At 50.2% G+C, this 11,023-nt stretch overlaps 1 protein-coding gene across 1 annotated transcript; it reads right to left on the bottom strand.

Annotated features, from left to right (window-relative positions):
• Window positions 1-337: 337 nt before the first annotated feature.
• On the bottom strand, window positions 338-10,520 carry GPR149 (G protein-coupled receptor 149). The gene is made up of 4 exons (XM_008633747.2): window positions 9,060-10,520; window positions 8,023-8,215; window positions 6,987-7,405; window positions 338-1,193 (listed from the first exon to the last, which is right to left on the bottom strand). The coding sequence occupies exons 1-4, from the start codon at window positions 9,999-10,001 to the stop codon at window positions 621-623; spliced, it is 2,127 nt and encodes a 708-aa protein (XP_008631969.2). The 5' UTR covers window positions 10,002-10,520; the 3' UTR covers window positions 338-620.
• Between the last annotated feature and the right edge of the window lie 503 nt (window positions 10,521-11,023).

Below are 11,023 nucleotides of genomic sequence, written 5' to 3'. Positions count from 1 at the left end.
ACCCAAACCCGACCCGCCCAGGTCCCAGGTTCGAGTCCCCGACCGGCCGGAGTTTTGCAGAATGGGGAAAGATGTGTCATTTTGTTAACGTTTGATCTTCGTATACTTTCAGGCCTAATCAACAAGAAAGGAGATTGAATCTGTGAAACAAAGAGCAGCCAATGAGCTTTAAGTGATGTCCAGGTGTTAGAAAAGTATTTCTAGTATTATGTTGATTTAGATGTTGACAAGAACTGCAAGTGCGTCAAAACCGCCATAACTTCCCCCCTGTGGAGCTGCCCCCTCATTTCCACCGGTTCCTGCAGACACACCACCCAGTGCCAACAAACACCACAACTGGGGTTTAAGACTTTATTTAGGATTCCCTTTAGACACACATTTTCCTCAAATAAATAGATATATAAATAAGTAACTTAAAATTCACTATGGAAAGCTGTAAAGCACTTGAGTATTTGTTATCCCCTTGATATAGCCTTAACAGTTTGAATCTATTCAACAGTGCACCCAAATAAAATTTGTATGCTAGGAGAAAAACAGCTGATACTGTATTTGCTTGGGTAACTTGAGCCAAGGGGAGCACTGTCTGTCAGAGCAGTTGAGGTGTGTAGATTAAACACCTTTCAGTTGCTGCTCCCCTGCTCCTCCCGCTCTCTGTAGGCTTTGTTCAGCAGCTGTATCTCCTCCTGGTACCCACCCCTGGCTGAGTGCTGCTTTTGGCTGTTCTGCCGATGAGCCTCGACAGTGTCTGGGATGGAGATGCTGAAGTCGCTGCCGGGGCTGTGCGAGGGGATGAGCAGGGAGTAGGAGGCACTTTCCCCCAGCTCACAAGACACAAACCTGTTCTCCTTGCGGGAGTAGCGCAGGGAGGGTGACCGCGCCTGCGTGGAGGACTGGCTGATGTTGCTGATGATGGACACGGTGTCCAGGGCCTCTTCGTTGTCACAGATCTCCAGCACCTCCAAGTGAATCTTAACACTTGTGTCAGCAAACGTGTCCGCAGGCTCCCCTGGGCTTGGCTCATGCCCGACGCTTTTGGAGCGATACACCTCGATTTTCTTGGACATGGGGGTTATTTTCTGCCCCTCAGAGCTCACCTCGTACGTGGACAGGGAGAGTGTTTTGCCGGTGGGGGCCTGGAGAGACACAGTCCCCTGGAATGCGCACAGAGGGACGGCCAGGGCCCCGCCCGCGCGCTGCAAGGAAACAAGGACCGTTAGTGGGGAGCATTGTCCAAGTCGAAATCCATTGTAGATCAGCCAAGTATGCTCAGTTTGTTAACTCATCCTACTGCCTTTTCCTTGCAGAATTTTAGACACCTGGTCTTGGGGTCACTGAGCCAGCTAGTGGGCCAGAGAGCCCCAAACTAGCAAAGGCCTGCTGGTAAAAAACTCAGATATTTGAGATATCAATATTATCTCGGTAAAGGAAAAGCCTCTCCCGCAATTCCTTGTGGATGAAATTTAACCTCACACACCCCCCAGACCCTGGGCTAAAGAAAGCTCCCTCTCCCAGCAGGCCGTGGCTGCGCACCTGAGCTGGTGCCCGCTCTGCGCCTTCCCTCTGCGTGCTGGTTCCCTTCCCCATCCCGCCTTTGTCCCTTCCCCGCTGCCCTCAGACCGCTGCCTCTGTGACCCTGTGAAAGGGCATCACGGGCACGGCTGGGCCCTGTCTCGCACCTCGTCCCCTCTGCAGAGGTGAAATGAGCCTCAACTGTGGAACGCGCCATGCGGAGGGCCCTCCCTGGCTCCTGATGTGTGGCAGTACTGAGCTGTGTGGTTTGAGTGTGTGTGTCCTCAGCGCTGAACCAGCAGCGCAGGGCAGGAGGGAGACGCTCGCTGGCGTGCCGAACTGCCGCAGCCAAGCCGTGCCGCGCCCGGGGTGCTGTGGGGAACACAGCAGCCATCTCCCAATTGCCCTAACACCACGCACTCCTACAACCTGGTATTTATGATTGGAAAGAGTAGCAAGAAGGTTTGAGTGTTATTATACACTTTAGTGTATGAAGTGAAGTCCCAAGTGACTGTGACTCACTATGGCATCTACAGAATATGAAAAACGGAGTGTAAATAAAAGCTGATTCCACCAGCCCAAGGTTATGTCCTGTTAAATCAAACACTTTGATTTGTCAGACTGAACATGAGGAACGTGGAGGGGATGTCTGAGGCGCCTGGGGGGAGAATGAGCAATCTGCACTTGCTGGAATGAACACCCCGGGTCTGGAGAATGAGACATTTCCCAATCACTTAGTGTCTCTTCCTGAAAGTCTTCTCAAGTTTTCTCTTGAGAAATCAGTATTTACTGTTAAAGTGAAAAAGATCCATCAAGTCTCCTATGTCACTGCCCAGTCACTAACCAGGGAGGCACTGAACACCGTCATTTCCCACTAGAACAGTTCTGGTGGAAATGCTGTTCAATTCCAGACACCTTCACCTGTTTCTAAAGTACAGAATCCATTTGTCCCTGCAAACCACAATGCTGTACTCTGGGGAGAAATGTGGATACAAATGCTGGCACTAAACCCAGGGTTATGGGGTCCAAGGGAGGGATAAATGCATTTATCCTGGGTTTAGGTACAGCCAGGTAACACTGATTATTACTGGAATTACTTTCAGTATAAATTATTATTAATGAGAACAGAAAGTGACCTTTATCTTGTCCTTGATACCATTATTAAATACCCATTTTTGCTTCTCATGACACATCCATGGCAATAAATAGGCATCCACCAGCAAACCAGACTCTACTGGTACATCCTGTGAAGTATTTTGCCTCCCACTCCCGCGGTTCCCTGCAGTTCAGCTTTCTGGTTTGCAGCCTAACAATGCAATTTCACTCCAGAGCAGGAGGCAGCGGAAGGACTCTGAGTAACACAGAGTGGCCTCCAGTGCCGCCGTGCAGGTCCCTGATCCCAGCTCTGCCTTATTCCAGGCTGAACAGGAGCACCCACAGCTGGAGCAGGCTGTGGCTTGGTTTTACCTCAGTGGAAGCAGAAAGAGACCTACGGTGCTGTTCCTGCACGTCTGCCATCCCACTGCCCCAGACTGCACCGAGGGCTCTGCCCCGTCGGGCATTTAAAGGAAAACTGTTTCCAAAAGAAATAACAGACACAACTCTCCCACACAATTTACACTACCCCTTCTCTTTTTAAAGCACTTCCACACAGGTGTGCCTGTGAGGAACAGGAAACTCAGAGCCCCATGCAGCCCTTGCCCACAATGCCTGGAGAATGTTCTGGCTGTTAGAATCTGGGACAGGGATTTCACTGGAGAACTCCATGTACCAGCACAGGCATTTTTTAAAAGGAAAGACAAAAAAATCCCAGTGAAATAAATCACAAATGTCCTTGTTCCTTACAGAATGCTGATGCATTCTGAGCAGAGAAATCTCTGCAGAATTGATCAAGCAAATCCCCTCATATTTCATTATACATCCACCTTCCAGAGTTCACAGAAGCAGCTGTAGTTGCCATGAGGCAAAACCTTCCCCACCATCACTGTGGGTCAGGACCAGGTTCCCTGTCCTGTTCCTGCTGCCTGAGCAGAGTCTAGGCTGGATTCACCAGGGAGGATGCTGTCCATAGGGAAGGCTTGGATGTATCTGAGTCCCACAGCAGCTGGAACAGGCTCTGACAGACAGATTTCCATTTGGAAATGCTCAAAGCAGCAGCTGGAGGCTGCATGGGACATGGGACACCATCTACAGTGTCTGGTGAGGGAGTCAAGCACAGGCACTTTGTAGACTCTCCCTCACAATTCCTGTTGTCACGGGCCCCGCAATAAGCAGACAGCAGTGTCACCGTGAAGCACAGATGTACTGGAGTCTGCACCTCCTCTCTAGGACAGATCTCTGCACGGGGGCAGCACCAAGAGCACACACAGGTTGTGCCATGTCCATGTTGCTCCCACTGGGCCATGCTGCCTTCCCAAACAGAAAACCAGCCATCTAAAACAGCTCTGAGGAGTCTGCATTCCTAATTACTTCGGTCAAACCCAGCCAGAGATGAAAAGGTCTATTTTTAGAATGTTTCCAGCAAGGATCCCAGCTTTTTCTTTCCAGAGACAATGAGTTTTCTGTTTGTTTTAAAATAGAGGCTTAGTCTTCTACTTCCCTAAAAATTAAAATTAGCTGCAGTGAAATTGCTATTTCTGAGGCTGACTGCAGCAAATGTAGAGCCAAGGGGCTATGACAGGAAGAGACAAGCTCACCTCAAATGGCCTGAGCCCAGCGCTTGCCATTGGCCTGCCCGATGCAGACAGACCTGGGTTCGTATCAATCAGTACCAGGAAGTGCAACAGAGCATCCAAGGTGAGGACACCTGTGAGGGAAAGGCTCTGGGAGCTATATCCAGCCTTGCCCTCCTGGGCAAATGCTTCTACTCCCACTATTCCTCCGCAATTCCAGAGAGAGCCAATGGCAGTGGAACTGCAGCAGGGAGCCAACAAGCATCACACAGACCATGCATGCCTCTGGGAGCAAAGTGAGAAGAGGAAGGTGAAATGTCACATTGATTTTCCAGCCACAGGAACCTCTTTGGAAATCAAGTTCCAACCACCTGAGCAGGAAGAAGCCCGAAGGGAACAGCTCAGCTCATCAGCAGGGGTACAGGTGGTACATATTCCCACCAGCCAGTGGGAAGCAAAGAGAACCTTCAAGGCCATTCCTAACTCAGCTTCTGAGCTGTGCCTGGTGTTTAAGAGAATGTTCACAACTTTCCTGCAGTGAGTGAGATGCTGTGTACTTATCATGTTAAAATATTCCTGCCTGCGCTGGCTCCTCCTCAGTGAAGTCACTTGCACAGCCTCCCCCTCTCTTTCCTTGCAGGGCACGTAAATAGGTCCTGTACAGAGTCTCTTCAAAGAGTTTGCTGGAGGCAACCCGCAGATGAAGCAGAGAAAAATAATCAGCAAGACTGGAACAAACTGCCAGTCTGGGAGATTTCTGTTGCCTGAGGGCACTGAAGTATAGGCAAAATAAGACATGACATATTTACACTCAATCTCTTTAGGAACGGAGATACACAGGTGTTTTATGAGATGTTAACGGTATTCTTCAAAAACGCAGCCGAGCAAGAGTTAGAAATGACAAGTACCATCTTCTCTCTCCCTCTCCCTTACAGCCATCCTATCATGGATTCAATAACCCTGCTGCTTCATTCTCTCATGCCACTTTTATTCCAGAGAAATCACTTTGATGGAGCAACTCTTTACTCACAGAACAGATAATGAGGAGACAACCAGCTCCACAATCATTACTGTCACCCCAAGGAAGAGCCACTCTCCAAGCCCTCAGCTTCCAGAGGAAACCAAAGGCATCCCGGGTCCTGTCTGGCACCCTGCTCTTCAAACAGCTCAATCAAACTCACTGATCCCACATCCATGGGGGATGGCTGCTCTCCCTCCTACTGTCAGTTCTTACAGCTTCTCTTGAAGAGAAAATCAGCAGCACTCCAATAAGAACCCCTGTATTTATGGACTCCAGTAACAATCCCTGTATTTATGGACTCCACTAAGAATCCCTGGATTTCCTGCAGAAGGATATGGCAAATTAATGCCAGGGGGAGTCTCCTTTTTTAACACAGGTGGGAAATGCAGAGTGATGAGAACAGAGTGACTTTTCTTAGACACTTTGGGACTTCCAGACAGGATGAACAAAGGAGATGGTTTTCAACTTATTTAATATATGGCCCAAATTGATCTTTCATCCAACATACACCTGAGCAATGCATTAAAGTTATTTTTACAAAGCTTGCAGGGGTTTCACACTCTGCCCTTTCCCAGCAGCAAAGCAAATGTCAGCTGTGAAGCTCTGGCACACTCTGCTGAATGTCAGAAACCGGCAGAGTTGTCAGAACCAGGCAGAGCTGTAACTCCAAAGCCTGGAACTTTTACCCCATAGGAGCTTTAATGCCTGGCACTGGGTTATACCTGGAAAAGTGCCAGAAGATTCTGTCAGATTCTTTGTAATGCAAGTAGTGAAGGCTATGTCCAAAAGTGCCATACAAGGCCCCAGGGCACAGAAAACACCCCCAGGCAGTCACTGCCAGCTGCTCACAAAGAGCTGCTCTCACCTGCTGCAGTCCCGGGGCTGCATCTGAACTGGCACCAGGGGACATGGGGAAAGGAATTTTTTTTTTTTTTAAACGTCATCTGGAAACTCCTGGAAGGGAGAGCCACAGTTATGAACCTCCTGATACAGTGATCTTATTAACCAAGCTGTACATGGCACATGAGGCCTTGGCAAGAACTGGTAGATTAAAACCAGACTGAGTCATCACTTCCTTTTGCCCCCAAATGCAGGAATTCATCTCTGCACACTGCAACAGAGTGAGCATTGGCTTTTTATGAAAGGGATGATCAGTCAGATTTGAAACATCAACCAAATTCCTACTGTGCCTCAGACGATAAACCTGTGTGTATCAGATGGAGAGAGATTCCCATATCTGAATACAAAATACATCTTATACATCTCCTGTGTGTGTGCAAAGGCCGAGCATGAGCTGATCCGGCTCTGAAGTCACCCTGCTTGGAGCAGGAGGTTGGATTAGGCGACTTCCAGAGATCCCTTCCAACCTAAAGCCTTCCAGAGCTCCTCTCTCACAGACTTCACATGGGCCCTTACCCCACTCCCACCGACTGTAATGCCCAATGGCCACTGAATTCCACTGTGGAATGCCCTGGGAAATGTCATCTTTTGGAGAGAAACTTCTTCTTCACTAAGATAAATTAACATAACTCATACTTAATTCTTATCATATCCAAGGCATGCAGGTGCACACAAAATAAGAAAACCCCATGATTAAGAACATAAGTGAGAAATTATTGCAGGATCAGCACCTGCAAATAGGTCCGTGGTTACTAAACATTATACAATGCCATGTATGAGTTTTACTAAAAAATAGGACTAATAGAAGTATCAATGCCAGTAAAAATCATTCCTATTTCATAAGGAAACTCTTATTATCAGAAAAGAATAAATTCCTCTTTTACCTGCCGAGGGGTCCTCTCGGATTTACTCCGGCACCACTCCCAGTCCGAGAGTTCTGGTTTGTGGCTTTCCTCGTGGGACAGCCTCCACTCTGGTCCTTCAGGGAACGCTGATGGGTCACAGTTTGTGCCCTCCTGGCCCTGACAGGCCCCTGGCCCATGAGGAGAGGGGCATGTGGGGCCTGTCCCACACCCCCCCGGGGTGCCCCAGGAGCCGTGTCCCAATGCCGTGGGCAGGACCCCGGAGCCGGCGGCGTCGCTGCCTCTGCCAGGCCCCAGCTCCTCGCAGTCAGAGCTCACCAGGTTGTGGTAGGATGTGGATTTACCATCACCACTGTGGCGGGGAGGGTTCTCCTGGGATATCCTGTAGATTCCATAGCCTTGCTGGAATGATAGGTTGAACTCGAAACCACTGCGCTTGGCTAAGCAGGAAGGAAAGAAACTGTGTTAGGAGTTGAGACCAAGAAGAAAAAGGAGTTTGCAAACACAATGCAAATGACATGCTAAAACATGGAATAAATTATCCAGCTCCTGCTGGAAACAGGCAATTTTCTCTCCATAAAAAGAATGAATTGTTGAGAAGAAAGACTTCTGAGAAGGAACTGCCTTCTCGATGAACTGCAGTCGTTCTCTCTGGGAAAGTGGCTAAAAGGGCACCGGGGCAGCACAAGCCATTCTGCACCTGGAGAATGTGTTTAAAGCGAGTGAAAGCCATGCACTGAGGATGGCTTTTCTCTAGGATTCAGGAGCTCTTTCTCCCTGAACATGCAGAGAATGTAAGGAATTCATTCACTGATGGTAGAGGATTTTCACTCCAGAGAATGGAAAACAACTCCCACATCCTCAGAAATATTTAGCCCTTAACATTTGCAGTTGAGACCAGCTGATCCCTGTGAGTCCCTTCCACCTGACCCACTCTGTTCCTCCAGCTGTTTTTACATAAAGCCCAAGGGAAAACAGTGCTCTAGAAGATGCCAAGGATGTTACCAGGGAAGGTCTGGCAACCTCTATTACACCAAAGCGACCCTTCCACACTTACTTTTGGCATCTTCTGAAGACACTGCATAGGAGTTCCTCCTGCAATTGATGATGCAGCCACAGGGCAGGTGGAGCCAGTGCTGTGACAGGAGAAACACCGGGGTGACTGTGGCAGCCAGCGCAGTCAGCAGGAAGCTCAGTATCTCAAATGAAAGGCTCTGCAGCCCAGTGACATACTGGACAGCCATCTGTATCTGAAAGGCAGAGCATTTTGAAATTTAAATCGCTTTGGGCACACGAGATGCTTCCAGGAACAAAGAGAACATCTCGCTATGGATATGACACCACTGTAAGACAGATTGTCATTAGTGTTTGCTGAGCACAACAATTCTGGCTCTAGCAGACAGCAGAGGAAACACACTGACTGCCCTCCTCTCATGCTGCATTTCTCAGAAAAACCCTCTCTGAAGCTAAATATAGTGAGGTGCCATTGACCAGCTCCCAGTGCCAGCCAGTCCCATGTGGTACCAAGGAACCCCGCCCTCACACACCCAGGGCAGGGGTAACTGCCCCAGTGCCGTGTTTCCTGTTCCCAACAGATCCCTTTCTCAGGTTCCTGTTCCCAAACACACACACATGCACATGACAGCACTCCCTCCCACCCCAGCACTACAGGGATTACAAAGGTTCAACCAAACTGCATTTTTCTACCAAACTCCTATTTTTTAACCCAAAGGATGTGTCTCAGAGGACAGGACAGAGGGGCCTTTACCTCAATTCCCAGCCCCAGAACGCTGAGCAGACCCTGTCCCACAGCTGGGTACCAAATGGGGACCTTACTGCCCCTGGTATTCACGTGACATGAATGATGTGATGAGAGAGTGTCAGAACGATGAACCAGGCTCTGCCAAAACCACTGGGCACCAGTTAAACTCATGCAGCAACACAGACCTGCTGGAGGGGACTTTTGCTGGCACAACTACACTACGAGGAACAACTGCAATGGCCACTGTTCGTCTATTTCAATCCATGGCTCACAGGTCACATCCCACTGAAATGTAAGTGAACACTGGAAAGTGAAGCCATCTGAGAATTTACCATCATTGGGAGCCAGAGAAGGACTTTGGTCAGTGCCAGGATCAGCGAGAATCGTTTCTGGGCAAAGCCCACGATGAAGCTCCTGCTCTTTGTGCTGCTCTCAGCCACACCCTTCCCAAAAACTGCCTCCGAGTTTTGGAAAGGCTGGAGGGTTTTATCCCCAGGGTCCAGCAGCGACAGCGCAGGGGCAGCAGCACCGCATCCCCGTGGTGTCCCAGGGGAGATGAAGCCTCCAGAGCCCTGCAGGTACTCGGTGTGTAGCAGCTGTGGCTCACCTGAGCACAGCAGCTGCAGAGTGAGGGGAACGGCCAGCACTGCCAGCAGGGAGAAGCACAGCGAGTACACAACGAACACAAACAGGATGTAGGAACTGGCACAGTCGGCGAAGCAGCCCCAGGACGTGGGGATGTACCTGCCCCAACCACAGAGAGGCAAAATGCACATCAGCAAACTGACAGTCCAGGTGGTGAGAATGACCCATACCACGCTCATGCGGCTCTTGGAGGAGCTGCAGCTCAGTGTCCCAGTCGTGTTGAGGGTGCAGAAGTTGTAAGAAACTATAAGAGACCCTTTCAGGTTGCTAGAAATGCCCTGGAATAAATACATAAACGCTGAGGTGGTACACAGAGGCTGGGGGAGGACTTCGCTTGACCACTGTGTGAGCATGAAAATAATCATTGGCGTGATGCTGATCAGATCATCTGCTGCCAAAGAGGTCACAATCATCGAAACCGTGGTTTTGTTCTGCAGCTTCAGCAGGGAAACTAGTGAATAAATGCTGCCCAGAAGGGCTGGGACTGCAATGGCAAAAGTCAAACAGAACAGAAAGACATTCCAAGTTCTCGGCTCACTGGGTTTGTCCATAATGCTGTGGTTCTCAGTGAAGAAGCTTGTCCCATTGAGTGAGAAATTACCAGGAGTTACTGACATTGTCCTGGGCATTTTTTTCTTTGCCTTCTCACTGATTCTGCAAGTTTTCACCAGCTGAAACCAAAACTGTCAGCTCCACATCACAAGTTTCTTTGTTTTCCTAGACTCTCTTTGTGGCATCTGATGAAGAAATATTCAGGTGGCAGCACCCCTAATGATCAGAACTCATGCTCTCAAAAAGCCAGGCAACAATGAAGTAGCAAAGGTGCTGAAAAAACATGGAATTCTTCAAAATCGTTCCCGTGCTGGAAGATGGTGAGTTAAGGCTGCTCAGGTCTCCATATGCCATTCCCCCCTGACGGATGGCAGGCACCGTGTCTCACTCACGAGCTCGGCTGGAGGGAAGGCAGAGTACGGGCTGTGTTCAGGCTGTAGTAGATCGGGCAGACACATCGTAGGAGAGGCTGTTGGACTCACCCTGCGCTGCCTGAGATGCAGGAGGGAGGAGCTGGTGCCGGGAGAATGGCAGAGAGGGAGCGAGGATGCTCCCAGCCCCAGCTCCCTCCCGGCTGGATCGGCAGCCTGAAGCAGTGTCCCCGCTAAGCCACACCTCCGAGCCGGCACCGAAATCCAATGCAAATACTGCGAGCTGATGTCAGCCGTGGATGTCATTCCCGTAAATCCCGAGCTGCTCCAGGGCTCGCACACGGGCTGGAATGCTCGTGTTCCCTGGCACTGCCGTGCTCCGGGCTTGGCAGGGGCACCGCCGCAGGGTGAGGGGGATGCAGGACGGGCTCTGCGCTGCCCCCCAGCATTCCCGCTCCCACACGTGCGCACGGATGCTCCCGGACATGCTCAGGGCCACCTTTGGGGAACAGCAGAGAGCTGGGTGAGGCAGCCCGGCGGCATCTGCCGTGTGGTAGCTCAGCTCAGCCTGGGCTCTGCAAACTTTCATTCCTCGCACGACCCCAACCCGAGCCTCATCAGGTGCCGAAAAACTGTTCTGTTGTACCCTCAGCCATCACAGCCACCCGGCATGTCCACAGGCGTGATGGCAGAGGGCAACACGAACTTCCTGCAAGTTTCCTCAGGAT

This window comes from Corvus brachyrhynchos, unplaced genomic scaffold (genome assembly GCF_000691975.1).
Source record: "Corvus brachyrhynchos isolate BGI_N302 unplaced genomic scaffold, ASM69197v1 scaffold544, whole genome shotgun sequence".
In the NCBI taxonomy this organism is placed as follows: Eukaryota; Metazoa; Chordata; class Aves; order Passeriformes; family Corvidae; genus Corvus; species Corvus brachyrhynchos.
This window is presented reverse-complemented; position numbering and strand designations above follow the sequence as displayed.